The sequence below is a fragment of the Borostomias antarcticus genome, assembly GCF_949987555.1.
Source record: "Borostomias antarcticus genome assembly, chromosome: 5".
Taxonomy (NCBI): domain Eukaryota; kingdom Metazoa; phylum Chordata; class Actinopteri; order Stomiiformes; family Stomiidae; genus Borostomias; species Borostomias antarcticus.
In genome coordinates, this window is record NC_140238.1 from 16,592,770 (window position 1) to 16,608,663 (window position 15,894).

At 43.1% G+C, this 15,894-nt stretch overlaps 1 protein-coding gene across 1 annotated transcript; it reads right to left on the reverse strand.

The window, feature by feature from the left end:
- Positions 1-1,983: 1,983 nt before the first annotated feature.
- Positions 1,984-3,159, reverse strand: LOC311309638 (G-protein coupled receptor 151; the record flags this gene model as incomplete). The annotated part of the gene is given in 2 exon segments (XM_084438969.1): positions 1,984-2,652; positions 2,656-3,159. Coding segments are annotated over 2 exon segments (1,173 nt in total).
- Positions 3,160-15,894: the final 12,735 nt, after the last annotated feature.

The window sequence follows — 15,894 nt, forward strand, 5'->3', positions numbered from 1 at the left end:
CTCTTTTCAGCTAAACGTTTGGTAAAATGGTCAAGTTTAGTCTTCCTGCTTCTCCGCCTGAGCCCCGGCGAACCGTGCGATACGAATCTCAAAAGCTCAGTGACCGAAGAAGGAGCAAAAGTCGGATAAATATCGGGCCAGCCTTTGCTCGTTGGACGGAGTTTATGGAGTTTCATGGGATAAAGTCATGGCTACTTTTCTACTAGACCGGTAAGCTAGCTAACTAGCTATCATTATATTTCTTGGAATCTGCATAGCCAGACCTAACGTTATCTCCACACTACAGTATCTAACGTAACTTATTACATGGCACTCTGAAATACTTGATTGTGATTACTGATTAGTGTAATGTTAAGAAGATCTTATCACAGTATGACTGAAACAGTGCATTCTCTGGCATTTTGGCAACGTTGTGTTGTTGCAGTTCTTATCTTTAGACACTAGATGGGGGAAATAATCCACATACTACATATTCTACCTTTAATGCAATTGCCAAAACATCTTGTCTTTCAGCACCATGCTGACTTTCTTGAGAGATTGCATGTTTGGATACTGTTGATGGCCACATATTACCACCAACAGGACATAAATGGCTTTGGGTTACTGATAAAGGTGTCAGTAATTGAATGGATCTGCTGGCGATATTCTTTGCATCATCTTTTATTTCAATCTATTATTATTATTATTATTATTATTGTTGTTGTTGTTGTTATTATTTTGTAGCAGTCTATGAAAATGAATAAATCATGAATAAATCAAGTGTGTCGGCTGGGCAGGATGATGCTGAAACTCTACCCTCTCTTTCCAAACATATGCAATTTTATTTTACTGACAAAAATAGTTTTTAGGGGTTACATATCTGTACACACCCTTAGCCCAATACTTGGTTGATGCACCTTCTTCCCATCTTCCCCGATTGCTCATTTTGGCTGGGCGGCCAGGTCTAGGAAGAGTCTTGGTGGTTTCAAACTTCTTCCATTTATGAATGATGGTGGCCACTCTGCTCTTTGGGACCTGTAAAGCTGCAGACATGTTTCCGTACCCTTCTCCAGATCTATGCCTAGAAACAATACTGTTCCTCTGACCCCATGTCAACTGTGTGACCTTACCACAGGTAGACTCCAATTAAGATGTAGAAACATCTCAAGCAGTATCAGTGGAAACAAAATGCACCCCAGCTTTCTTTCGGGTGTCATATCAAAGTGTGTGCACACTTCTGTACATATGATATTTTACTTTTTTTCATAAATTAAAAAAACAATTTTCACTTTGTCATTATGGACTATTTTGTCTAGACAAATGAAAAATTAACTCAATCTATTGTAGAATAAGTCTGTAACATAAAAAGGTGGAGAAGGTGAAAGGGGTGTGCAGACTTTCTGGCTTGACTGTATATCCAGGCATAATGTGTATTTGAATCTAGTAACCTTTGAATCCTTATAAGTAAGCTTGGTCAAACTGAGTGGCATGTCTGTTATCCTCAGTCAGGGTTGTAGAGCTGTAAAACCATAAGAGTTATTTTTTGGCTTTGATGCCAGGTGTTGGTACCAGAGGCACAATAACACATGCAGAACAGACATACGAATGTTTCTTATGCACAGAGACTCAATATTGTTTGGGCAATACATTTAATAACATTTTGCTATGTATGTAGCCTACTATACACACACACATCTTAAACATAGGATGTTATTTGCTCTAATTTTCTTGAATTTACATTGCAAAGAGCTATACATGGGATCAGCATGCATGATTTAATTGATATGATACAAATATATTCAGTTAATGGCACAAACAACAAATACATAAATTCAGTGGGGCTGGTAAAACATGCAGGCCCCTATATTTATAGGCTACCAAATGGCTAGTTGTAAATTATTCAAAATGCTATAAACAAACAAACCAAGACAATTGTGATTGTTTCTGAAATATATCTTTCTTCCTTCTTTTTTTTACTGCACAGTGGGGATATGTATCACTAGGCTACTCGTTTGTCTCCCATCGTTCCCAGGGAACTGGGTCGTCGTGGTCCTCCTCAACTAACGTATTTCTGCGCTCTGTCCAGAAGTGTTCCAAGTCTGGAAATGTCTTTCCCGCCCCCTCCACGACTTCTGACAAGGACGCACGTTCCAGGTCGACTTGAGAACGAATGCCCATCGGTCCCACCCCCGACCCATTTCCCTCTGCTTTTGGACCTAGGCTTAGATCGGCATGTTTTGAGCCTCTGCAAGTTATGACAAACCACAGGGCTTTCAGCCCTTGACGCAGGTCGTCATACATGGTCAGGAAGATGATGGGGCTTAGAGAACTGCATGCGTAAAGGAAGACCTGAGCAAAAATTACAAAAGCAACGGGGGGGTTGTTGTGTCCAAGCCTTGTCCAAGTCCATGCAACCCATTCAGGCAGGAGCATGAGAGCATTGGCACAACTGACACACAGCAAGACCTGGATGACCTTACTCTGTTGTTGGGGAATTGGTGCATGGTTCACCTTTGGCTTGGTGTTGCGCAGTGCTCTGGTGTAGTATGCAAGAGTGAAAATGGTCGGGATCACAAAAGCTGCAGTTGGGTAGATCTTGTTGAAGATGTTCATAAAATCAGAGGCGCACACTGGCATTTCATAGACGCAAAGATCGATGTCATCATATGGTCGTTAAGAGACGAATATCATTTGGGGAATCGGAAAGAGCAATGACGTGATCCATATGAATACCAGTGCTCCATACATTTTTGTCGTACTAAAAAAGACGCCTTTGGACGTGTTTGAAACAAAGGCGTGTCTTGCATTGCTCGACACCGCGAGGATCAACGTTTTGGCAACCAAGCAGGAGTGCTGAAGCCAATCTGCTGTTCTGCAGATAAAACTCCCCAAAGTCCAAGTATGTCGGTAGTATGTTAGTGCGCGCACAGGAACGCACAGCAGCAGAATCAACAAGTCGGTTGAGCTCAGAGTGGCGAGGAACGCTTTGACTTCGGACCCTCTTCCGTTTCTAAAATCGTGAATGACAGTCAATAGTACAAGCAAGTTTCCAAATACACCCGTCACACTAATTCCTATCAGAATGACAGGCAGGACTGTCTTGGTGCCCTCTCCATGGAGCAGTTGAGTCCCTCCAGCAAAATCAAGAAATGAGAAGTTTTTCGGTTGAATAATATTCATTTTTGTCCAGTAGATTTCCAGCAATAGTTTTGAGAAATAATAGCCTACTGGTATAAATCAACTTGAGTAACTCCAGATAGAAGGAGCTGTCCACGACCGCGTGGTGCTGAAATGCCGCGGATGTGGGATAGTGGTGGACTGGCAGGTACGCTATTTTAAGTGCTGCCATTTAATGTCGTCAACCATCGCGTCATTTGATCGCTGTAGCTTCAGGCTACATCCAACCCAAATCAAGTCTATTCTGAAGGTAGATCATCGTGTGGTGTATGTATACCAAATAAAGTTGATTTCTATCTATCTATCTATCTATCTATCTATCTATCTATCTATCTATCTATCTATCTGTCTATCTATCTATCTATCTATCTATCTATCTATCTATCTATCTATCTATCTATCTATCTATCTATCTATCTATCTAACCAGATATGATAAATGTATATATGATTATCCATAAACATGCTGTATTTTTTCCATTAACAACATGCTTTATTCAGTAAACCTGTAGCCTATCATTCACGTGTATAACTCGTTTGGGGTGCATAAAAGTAAAGCTGTACATTCATTATATAGGACTGTCAAGAGTTGAATATTGGAATGCATGTAGGGGAAACATTAGATGTTTTATTCAGAAATGGTATAACCTCATAATGCAGTCCCTACAGTGCGATGGCCTTTCCTCACAGCTTTAATTGTCCGCTCTGAGATTGAAGTATAGAGTTCAATAAAAGGTGAGGCGTGTTGTTCTGAAGAACATTTGCGGTTTGAGTCTTGGAGCCCAGGGGGTTGGAGGCAAGGGTGCCCACTCAAATGCTGCCACCTTCTCTGAGAGGGCCTGTTGCTAGGAGACCTGAGCCACCAGCGCGGCATGTGTTTGGGAAAGTGTGATGAACAGTTAAGAGGGGGAAGAAGACAAACTGCTGCTGAGGAGAGAAGTATCCAAGCCCCTCCCCCAATCCTATCTTACAAAGCTAAGATGTCCCCTGACCCAAAAATAAACAACCATATAGCTAACTGGGTTGTGGTCACAATAAGGATAACCCACGTGTTGTCCTTGCTTTCTAGCGGCTGTCTGGAGGGTGAGACGAAGCTCCTCTTTAGTATGGTACTATGGTTGACTGACTGACTCACCCAAGGCTCTGTCGAAAGAGAAAAAGGGGGGGGGGAGAGAGAGATGGGGGATGAGAGATAGAGAGCAAGAGAGAAAGATGTGGGTGAGAGCTAGAGAGAGAGATGTGGGTGAGAGCTAGAGAGAGAGACAGAGAGAGAGATGGGGGTTGAGAGCTAGAGAGAGAGACAGAGAGAGAGATGGGGGTTGAGAGCTAGAGAGAGAGACAGAGAGAGAGATGGGGGGTAAGAGCTAGAGAGAGACAGAGAGAGAGATGTGGGTGAGAGCTAGAGAGAGAGACAGAGAGAGAGATGGGGGTTGAGAGCTAGAGAGAGAGACAGAGAGAGAGATGGGGGGTGAGAGCTAGAGAGAGACAGAGAGAGAGATGTGGGGTGAGAGCTAGAGAGAGAGACGGAGAGAGAGATGGGGGTTGAGAATTAGAGAGAGAGATGTGGGGTGAGAGCTAGAGAGAGAGACAGAGAGAGAGATGGGGGTTGAGAGCTAGAGAGAGAGAGAGACAGAGAGAGAGATGGGGGTGAGAGCTAGAGAGAGAGACAGAGAGAGATGGGGGTTGAGAGCTAGAGAGAGAGACAGAGAGAGATGGGGGGTGAGAGCTAGAGAGAGAGACAGAGAGAGAGATGGGGGTTGAGAGCAAGAGAAAGTGAGATGGGGTTGAGAGCTAGAGCGAGACATAGGTTGGGTTGAAAGCTAAAGAGAGAGAGAGAGAGAGAGCATTGACAAAAACCCACTATTAGTCTCCTTCCCTTCAGTAAATAAATCAGACAGTCTTCACAGGGACATGTCTTTTAAAAGCAGACATATGCCAGCACAAATCCAGAATTTTTTCATGCAGAAATGCTCTTACAATGTGAGATGGGTGTAATGCAGGTCTGGAGCAATGAGATAAAGGAAACCACAAACACAAGGTAATACCGTTGAATGCCTCCCGATTGGTATTTTGTTTAGAGAACAACAATATAACGAGCTAATTTGCATGCTACATGTAAGTGACTGAAACGCTGGAGAGGTACAGCGGGCTCTTGAGCTCGGAAATGATGGTCACACTCATCACTTTTTTTTTTTTTTTTAATAAACAGTGACAGTTACCAAGACAATCCATGTTAAGAAACCACTAAACCTGCAAACAGACTCTGACAGCTTCCATCCCCTTTCCAGGATATTTGGCTTTAGACCCTGTACTGTCATACCACAGTGTATGAAGGGCAGTATTTACTGCAAATAATATCTGTTTACACTGTAAATGAGTAAGGTTCATTTTGTTGTTGAGTAATTTCCAATGGCAAAGAACAGGCAAAGAAAGATTTCCTCTTGGAAAAGGGCAAGTAGGCCAAAATATCAGCCTCCGCGGTGTGTGTGTGTGTGTGTGTGTGTGTGTGTGTGTGTGTGTGAGAGAGCATGCTGCTAGACCTCCCACAGATCACCTCTGAGACATGACAGGGTGACTCATTCTCACCTAAACACACTGGGGGCTATAATAGGCTCGCATTTTCTCCTTCCTGTCCTTCTTTCTCCTTCTTTATATAATACAAAGAACCACATTTATGTAATACAAAGTATCAATAGCGTAGGAGTTCCCTGGTGCTCTGCAATCTCATTTAAATGAACATGTTATAAGTGAAAAGCTGCACATTCATTTGAAATGGCTAAACATAAATTCACTGCAAACCCATTCACTAATATGTGAAGAAATATGTTTGTAGAAATAAGCTAGTGTTCTGTTGCCTTTGAAGTATTCCATGGTAACACGAATCAGTGCTCAATAAAAGACACCTTGTGGCAGGAAGGAGGAAGAGAGCAAACTTCTTCAGATTCAACACCAGAGGGCAGCAGAGTATGCATTATGTAAAACTGTGGCGCAATGCAAACCACCACCAGATGCTAAATGGCGCCTCCTTTAGGTTTTACTGCTCTTGTAGGCCTGTGATACAAAGCGAGGAGAGGTTGAATGCACCATGGTGGTATGCTATGCCTTCTCTGCCCAGCACTCAGAGCTCAGCTCATAATAACATAGTTTGGGGAAATATATATTAAAAATGTTGTGCTCTTGTGTCAAACTGAGAACACAGTGAACACAGTGAACACAGGCATACCCTACACAACATGGAGCTATATATTGACATGCATATTCTCTCTCTCTTTCACACACACACACACACACACACACACACACACACACACACACACACACACACACACACACACACACACACACACACACACACGCACGCGCGCGCGCACACACGCACAAACTGATTAAAGTTGGGTCCTCCATACACAGCAAAAGAGAAGCCGATTTGGGGGCTATTCGGAAGGAAAATGCCATTTGTATTTAATCTAGATGACTGTATGTTCTTGCCTTTATGCATACACGGCTGAATAATCTTGTACCCCACCAGCCCCTGTGCATAATGAAAAGGGCTTATCGTGATTTTCGCCCCAGGGTGACGTCGACTTTCTCTATTTCCTGCGACGACTTCGCTCCGAATAAGGTGAACGCCACTTAAAGCATGTGACCAACCGAGATCACCCTGGACACTAGGTGCCAGCGCTTCTGGACGGGGAACAATAAGGCACAGAGAAATAAAATGGAAGAGTTCAATTGGGAAGCGATTAAAATGAATAGAAGCCAGGCTAGATAAGACGCATACTATTTCCTCATCTATTTAACATTCATTGAATTGAATAATCCGCTCTTATTATCGTAAATAGTCTGCATATTTACCCTGAATATGTTAATTTATGTTTGCTTCAAGCGCTCCATGACTTAAGATGTTTTTCATCAATATAGCTTATGCATATCTATCACCTATTTGAAGAGAGAAGAGGGTAGAGAGAGGGGGGGGAGAGAGAGAGAGAGAGAGAGAGAGAGAGAGGGTGAGAGAGAGAGAGAGAGGGTGAGAGAGAGAGAGAGAGAATGATCTAGTTAGTGTTCTGTTAGTGTTATTGTTTCTGCAACTTTTCCATTCATTTCCTTCGCACTTAGCCCCTGGGCCAACCGAGTTACATTTCAATCAAAAGATTAATTGTAAAGTCATTATACCAAACTAGGCACTGATAATTGGCTGTCATTCTGCATAGTGTCTGCATGCACTCTAGCTCTGGGGCAAATGACTGTGGTCTTATCTGTCACTGTTAAGGGAAAATAATGGACAATTTATCATTAATCTTATCTGAGAAATAATAACAAGTTAAATGTCATTCCCCGTGTCGTGCCTTACAAATCAGAGTATGTTGCTCTGGGCTTCTGTTTAGCTGAGAACTGACCTGGGCCTCTTACTGTTGTGTAGTGGGGAAGGAAGTTAAATACTGTTTTCAAACATATCCTACTACAGGTTGAATAGACACATAGCCTAAAACGTCTTTGCAAAAATGCAGATAGGCCTAAATCTTCACTTGCGAGAGCGTTTCTCTGCAAACAGGCTAGGACATAGCACATGTACACATTCAACACGTCAACATTTTCTTTTAAATTAAATAATCACTCAGGAAAAAAATGCAATGCAGAACCATTTGTGATTGCGGGGATCCCTCTGTAAAAAGGTTCCAGATAGAACCGTTTTTAGTTCAGACATCTGAAGACAATAGATAATAGACAATTTATTGTCATCGCACTGCAGTCCAAAATAGCAAATTATAAGAAATCCGAAAACAAAAACTAGGTCAATTGACTATAGCCTATGACTGAAATTTCGTTTAATTTAGTGTAAATAAATAAACGATTTAGTGTAAATTGCGCATCGACCGAGCCATAACAATATAACGTTAGAGAATATCACATATGATTGGGACATCTCAAATGTTCCTCTTTATTCATCACAAATAAACAATTTAAACGATAAGGCCTAACTGGCCTCAATAAAATGTCTACCCCAGCGACCCTCTTCATTATAGTGATGGTATATCCTTCAGCTTAATCAGACAATATGAGATAGTGAAAAGAGGGCATTACTCGAGTGTCAAAAGAGGACGACATTCATTCCCATTCGTTTATCGGATTATACTCACTTCGAAGGACAAGCGAGCATTACTCACTTGGCATTCAAAGGCAACTGTCTCCACGGCGACCTGTTTGAACAGAGATCAATCATCAATCAGTCCATAGGAAAGGGTGAGCATGAAGGATACAGAGATTAACAAAGCTATACCAGTTGTGTTGACAACTAACCTCTAAAATCCCTTCAATGAATGCACGCAGACACACGCCTTTGGCTTTGACACTGGCCTACGCAGTGAATGCGGCCAGTGCTGAAATCCCATTCGATGGTAAATTTGAGCTGAATATATATTTTTAAACAGCCTAATAACAACATGTCCGCTTCAATATTATCATGCGTGGTCGACCATGGAGCACATGCTCTCAACAATTTACAAACCACTTTTTCAGTGGCAAGAAAATACCCCTCTTTTCAACTCCATATATACATTTTTAAATGTAATTTGTGTGGGTGCTGTCTGTGTGAACACTTTGAAAATGTAATCTCTTTGACTAACCCTTGTGTTTATGCAGGTATAACCATATAACATATATGTCATTATATCATCAGAGGCATAACAAACAGAGAGACTGCATTTATGTAAAAGGACCTTCTCCAATTCAGGAAGCTGCACATATAGGCCTAACATGTCCATGTTAAGTTTCTGTTCTGTGCTGCAACATCAGTAAAGGGGCCAGGAGAAGCCCTGAGTGAGTGACACCAGATATTTGCAGCTGCCACTGCTAAGGTTCATATCCTAGGATAATCAGAAATAGTCTGGAATTGAGTTATGGGGAATAACTAGCCTTGATTACAAGACTATTGAACTAAGGATGATGGCATTACTCGCCTCAATTTTGCAAAGCTACAATTCCATGCAAATTTTGTGCGCACCTCTGTGAAATATTGCACACTGCTCTCAGATGTAGTTGCTCTTAGTCCTCATCGCATTGGAATAGAATGCAGTCAACTGTTTGCTTTCCAACGAGCCAATTAATTATATTTAATTGGTCTGCTAATTAGCTAATTACAGAAATATGAAAATATCCATAATGCTAGCTGTAAATACCCCACTGACAATAATGATGACCTTATATAAGACATAATCTTACAATCACATTATTAAGACATGAGAGCAAAAGCTCCCGAATAGTTTATTCCCCTGAAGTTTAAAGCACAAAATACCCCTTTATGTAGAAGGTTTCAGATGTGAAAGGATGACACAAATTGACCGAATGTGATGGGGATTACTGCTCCGCTGTCCTTATGTGGGTCATGAGCAGGAACAAAGACTCTGTGCCTTTTCTGTGCTTTCACTTACTACGTCTCAGCTTCATGAACACATCAATGGCGTGATTTTCAGCGTGTCCGTTTGGAGGTCAATCATCATGGTCACTGCAAGGTCAGGGGGGTACGGCCACGCCGCGGCACCGGCTGTAGGAACAGGTTGAAGGCTCGCAGACTTCAGGGAGGAGAGAGTAGAGGGTGGTTATGCCCCCACCCACCCCTCCCAAGAGCAAACAAGTCTCTTTTAATCCTGACCTTCCTTTTTATTTCTTTTCTAGCGCGTCAGTTGACCGTGGCGGTTAAGAGCCATGGTCGCTTGCCAGGCACGTCTGGACCCTGTCCCTAAGTCGAGTAAACAGGATCAACGCAGGCCCTCATAAGAGGGCACGGACAGGTGGGGGTGCCTGGGCGGGGGGGCTGCACCACCAGGCCAGGGAGGGGAGACTACTATGTCCCTCTCTTCATTCCTCTGGGACTATGGCTGGGACGGTTAGAGAGCCTGTTGACCTGCAGCTTTGTTCTCTCATGTTCACGTGTGAGCTGCTCACCTCTCTGTACGGCGGAACACCACACCCGGCTAAGCCCCGACCCCGTGACCTCACGCGATTGGGCGTCGGTCTGGTATTGTGAAGGCAGCCAAAATAAAGCAATATCCATTGAAAGGTGCTGAGAGATACAGCGTGATCAGGGTTTTCTTAACTATAATCTACTACAACTACAGTAATTATATAGTAAATGTGCTTGGGTGAGCGTGCACACGCACACACGCGCGCGCGCGCACACACACACACACACACACACACACACACACACACACACACACACACACACACACACACACACACACACACACACACACACACACACACACACACACACACCACTCCCACAGGGGCGGCACAGTGCTTCTCTGTCCCATCTGCAGGGGGTCAATCAGAACAGCTTTACAATCCTGACTTTATAAAAACAACAGGGCAGATCCTCTTGGGAATTAACCCTACCCTGGCAACCCAAACAGAGAATTACAGGGGGCTTACACGATTTCCACCCTCCCTGGGGACATCAAACGGCCAGCAAGACCAATTGACTGGCTCAGTTAACCTCACCATTCTCCATCCTCCCACTCCTCTGTCATACCCTCTCCTTCACTAAATAAAATGCAATTAGTTAACGACAAATATATTCAAATCATGTTAAATAGTAGTAAAACTTGCTTTTTGGTTACAGAGTAACACTGAGGTTTGTGTTGGTTACATTAACGGAATGCAACTGATAACTCTTTAGCTTTTCCCATGCTCCTCATTTATCCGTCTTCAATTTCTTCACATCTTCCCCAGAATTCTACTCATTAATTTTTGGCACTTATCAAAGCAGAGCGTAATCCGAGAAAACGAATCGCCTCTGGCAACATTTGCTGTTTTATCACCAGGGAGAGAGCTCTGAGGTCAGAGAGCCTGTCTGTCTCTGTGTGCAAGGGCCACTCCGCTGACAAAGCTCCAGGGAGGAGACAGTGCCGCATATGTCTGAGCAGGTTGTGGTGGTGACTGAATGTCTTCATTCACAGGGCCCCCGCTGGGGCCAGATTAGCCTCTTGGTGGGGGGCCGGCGGAGATGTGACACCGCAAGAAGAGTAGCGTCAGAGGAGGGGAAACACACACACACACACAGACAGACATATAGTTATTCATCATGATTGACAGCTGGGGGTTTTGTATCATGCCAACCTAGGTGAAGACAAATATGTAGACGCTTTAAACCACTGGGGTGGTTTTCTTGGCCAGCAGATGGCAGCAAATACAAGTTTTAAAAGTAGCCAGGGGTCTGCAACTGCATTGCTATGCAACACTTTTTTACCACACATTCTAGAAATTTCCTGTACAAGACGTCAAGAGTGGTATTACCTTTAATGATTCCAACAAATTTAAGACATTTAAAAGTTTAGACAGGCAGACAGAGAGACAGATAGATAGACAGACAGACAGATTACTTTATGACTTCCTCCACACTAGGCAGTTGAACATATAAAATTACTAATCACCACTTTCATTGAATTTTGAGTGGTTAGTTAACTTTATGACACCTGTGGTGTTCTGGGTCTAAATGACCGACTTGGGTAGGTTGCTTATTATCCTTATTATAGTGTTTAAACTGCTCTTATAGCACAAAAAACGTGAATCATCACCAAATTGTTTTACACCTTTTTGTGCCCCTAGGGACATGAAAGAACATTTGGTGATGATTTCGGGCTATATGGTTTCTGTGAAGCCTAATATAAGAACAGTTAAACAAACACAGGAGAAAGGTTAAGAATCGCGTGTCTTCTTGTCCATGAACCTAATAATTTTTATTACCCAATGATTGACATCTCAGGAGGTCAAACTGCCGCGCTTTCCCACATGGTCCTCCACCACAGTTTAGCGGATAATTAAAATATAAATCGAAGCACGACTATTAAATCCTTGGTTAAACAGCACAAAAGAACCCACATCCCCAAGCTCGTAAACCAACACCGAAATTAAGCCCTGAAAAAAACGCAAGACGCGTTCTGCCAGCTGCTCTGAACAAGTGTTCGCTCGGACGGCCGTCAGCGGGGCGGCGCGCGGAGCTGATGGAGGCTCGGCTGCTCCGTGGGCTATATGCCGTGCGGCGCTAAATTAATCTACCGTCCTGTTTAGATAGGATAACAGTCGCCTACCGTCAGACAATGACACACGGCTGCTCTGAATTTAACAGATCGGTCTGGAATTTCAATAACGTACCAAGCCTTTCCCCAGGGCTGGCATTAGTTGGAATTGCCTTTTTGTTATGGGTTATTGGTCTGATTAACGGTGCTTATGTCTAGGCTTGGGTCTACTACATTGCATGTGATCAGTATGGATTTCCAATGACCTTTGAAAAGACTAGTCATATGTAACCCATATTCTGCATAGACTGTAGGCCAGTGCACCATGGTATGAAAATGATTAGAATCTGCGAAGAAACGATGATGGGGAGGTACACTTTATATGCAGGCCTTCCTTTATGTTAAATATGGATTGGGACATCATGCTACTCTATAGAGTATGGTCAACAGGATATGAACCGCGTATGTGTTGATGAGATAGAGAAATGGGTGTGATTATATAGATGGAGTACACCTACTCACGAGTGCTTTTTTTCCACAATATCTTTGAGATCAATTTGGGGGAAACTTCAGTGTCTCTGACTGTCTCTGTCTGTCCCCAGCAGGTCTCGGTTCCTGATCCCTCTCTCCAGATAAAAAGTAATTAGGGAACATGGACCCCAGATCTCACCCCCAGCTGATAACTGATCTCTTCCAGACAACCTAAATATTTGGATTCAAGTAAACCTCAGCAAGAAAGACCAGTGTGACCAGCCAGATGGAATGAGCTCTCCTTGCAGGTGTTCTGGGCCTAGTGCAGCATTGAATTCTAGAACAACAAAGATCTTATAACGACGACCAAAAATAGACAAAGATATTTTATAACTGTCACAATAATTATCACTATAAAATGATCCAGTATTGAGGCATCCCTCCCTTTTCTGCCCATAACCCAGTGGGGGAAGCCAGCTCTAGGAGCCGCAGAGTGGAGGTGTGAGTGACTGACGGGGAGGCATCAGTCACAGCTGCAGTGGGCCGTGTGAATCAGGGCTGACGGGAGAGTCACGTACAAGGACAGGAGCCAGGCATTTCATTATGTTCAGCAGGGTTGAGAATGTGAGCCCTGATTAGGTATCTAATTACTCAGTTTAGACCCTAAGTAGGCCATTTGCACTCTGATGCTTCAAGCGGATCACAACTCAGCCTATAGGCCTGGTGGCCATGGAACCAGTGTCTCAAATGGCAGCTGCCCCCTTCTTGTCTCTTGGACATTGTGTGTACGTGTGCAAGGGTATGTGCATGTGTATGTGTGTGTGTGTGTGCACGTGCACGCTCAATTGTGTTGCTTCATCTTACATGGCAGATTAAAAGTGGTTATGTAACAGCTGTTGGCGTTAGCTTTAGCCCCCCGATATGAATCTATGGAGCTGATGAGGCAATGATTGACAGTTCGTCTCCCAGAATAGCTGAGGAATCTCACTTTGATGAGGCCTTAAGCTGGGGTTGATCTCTTTAGGGGAGCAGGCGAAAGGAATCCTTCTGTTCTCCTTTCGATTGGCCGGGTTAGTAACTTAATTAACTTCATTATCCAGGCTAGTTTGTCTTCAGTATTGCTAAAGATTTCAACTTATCATTTAACGCCTACAGATGCCTTTGGGGCTCTGGAAGAGGTATTGACACGTATGAGTGTTGGGATAAGGCCAGAGATGTCAAACTTTTCTCAGTTATATTACTGTGTAGTGAAACACTAGACACCACCACGCACAGTTGCTACATGCACAGAGAAAGGGCTCAAAATCTGTGGTCTCTCTTGACATAACTGAATTGACAGTCACAAGCAGTCAATTGTCTGGCAAACTGGCATGATGCAGTTCCCTTGCATATCCAGCAGATGTCAATACAGGTCTCAACTGGTCTCTTAAGCCAACGGAGTCCAAATTGACCAGCCTGGGGCCTTTCGCAGTTGTTTCGCCCATAGACATTATAAAGAACTAGACTGGCCATTGTGCTGTAGAATTCCAATGGACTCACGTCCGACGTGGCAGCCATCTTGTGCAGGGCATCCCACTATGTGACGTCAATGATCCCACAGATTCACTGTGTATATTTTAAATGGTAGATATTAGATCATCTGGGAGAAAGTCCCTGTAATTGTGCATAAGTGGCATTTCCTATCACTGGGATTAGCTGGAATGCTTGTATATTTATATTGTGACAAAAAAAGTTTTTTATTGTGACTTGCCAAGAGATTATAGATGCAGCCCCCCCTCCCCTGCCAGTATACTGTTAAGGTCTACTCTGTATCTGGTGTATTCTCCAGGGTTCCCACTCATTTTTACCAATACAAATTACAACTTTTACATGATTTTTCCATAACGTCTTGATGACCATGGGAACCCTGATTCTCACGAGCATCAGTATCAACTAGAAAAACCATGTAGCGGCTAAATGCCTCCTCCCAACAATGCAAGTTGCAGTTAACATTCAGTTGGTCTTGAGAGAGGGCCCCTGTGTTGATGTGGATGGTGCTTGTGTACGCTAGCTTGCTGGTATTCTAGCTGTAATGCTAGCTAACACTAATGCTAGCTAGCATTACAGCTAGAATAGCTAACGCTAATGCTAACGTTAGCTAACACTAGCTAATGCTAATGCTAACACTAATGTGTTAGAATTAGCATTAGCTAGCTAGCATTAGCTAGCTAGCGCTAGCTTTATTGTTAGCGTTAGCTAGCTAGTGTTAGCGTTCAAAAGTGCCTTTTGTCTGACCTTGACCTTTGACATTTGAATACCAAAATCTAATCCAAATAATCTAATTAAATCCAACTGGAAATTTTGGCCAAATATGTACAAATTCTGTCAAGCCGTTCTTGAGATATCATGTTCAGCAGGCCAAAAACACCTTTTGTGATGTCAGTGACCCTTGACCTTTGACCCCCACAATGTAATCAGTTAATCCTTGAGTCCAACTGGACATTTTACCTAAATATGAACAAATTCCGTTAAGCCGCAAAATACAAGTTTGACAATTAGCTATATGAGGGACTCTCTCTATATACCCGCATAAAAAAGTCAAGATACATTATATAAAACTGTGTTAATAGTCGATGTGAGTGGAATAATGGCGCGTTCCAGGCAACCCGTAACTTGTGTTTTTCCGACCTTCTACACGTGAAAATGCACTGGAATGGCAGTCAAACCCGTAACTTCCCACCCGTGAACTCGTACCAGATCGATGTACTCCCAGTTGCGCTCTCTGACGTCACACAGCCCTCTAAGCAAGATGGCAGCCCCCATGGGTATGGCGACAAAGATAACTTTAGGGCAACGTAAAGTAAATTTGTACGTTGTAATCAAAATAATACAAACGATTATGCACTACAATCTGCTATGTGTATGTAATGATGCCCAAATATGTTGACAAGAGATTGCTAGTGCTAGCTAGCTAACATTAAGGTAAACCTGAACGTGACCATGCAAACGGCGAAAAGTCGATGATGTCAATAAATAAAATGTAACTTCTTAGCATAGCGAAATTAGGCATACAATGTTTAGCTTGCCAGCTCTGACAATGTGCCAAATCTCAAGCTTTTACCATATCGGCTTGTTTACATTTATCCAGAATGCCACGCATTCAGACATTCCAGTTTGCCTGGAATGCTATGAAGTCGTGAGTCGTGACTTGAAGTCGTAACTTACGGGCTCAAAATCCTATCTGGAATGCGGCATAAATTACGTTATCCGTG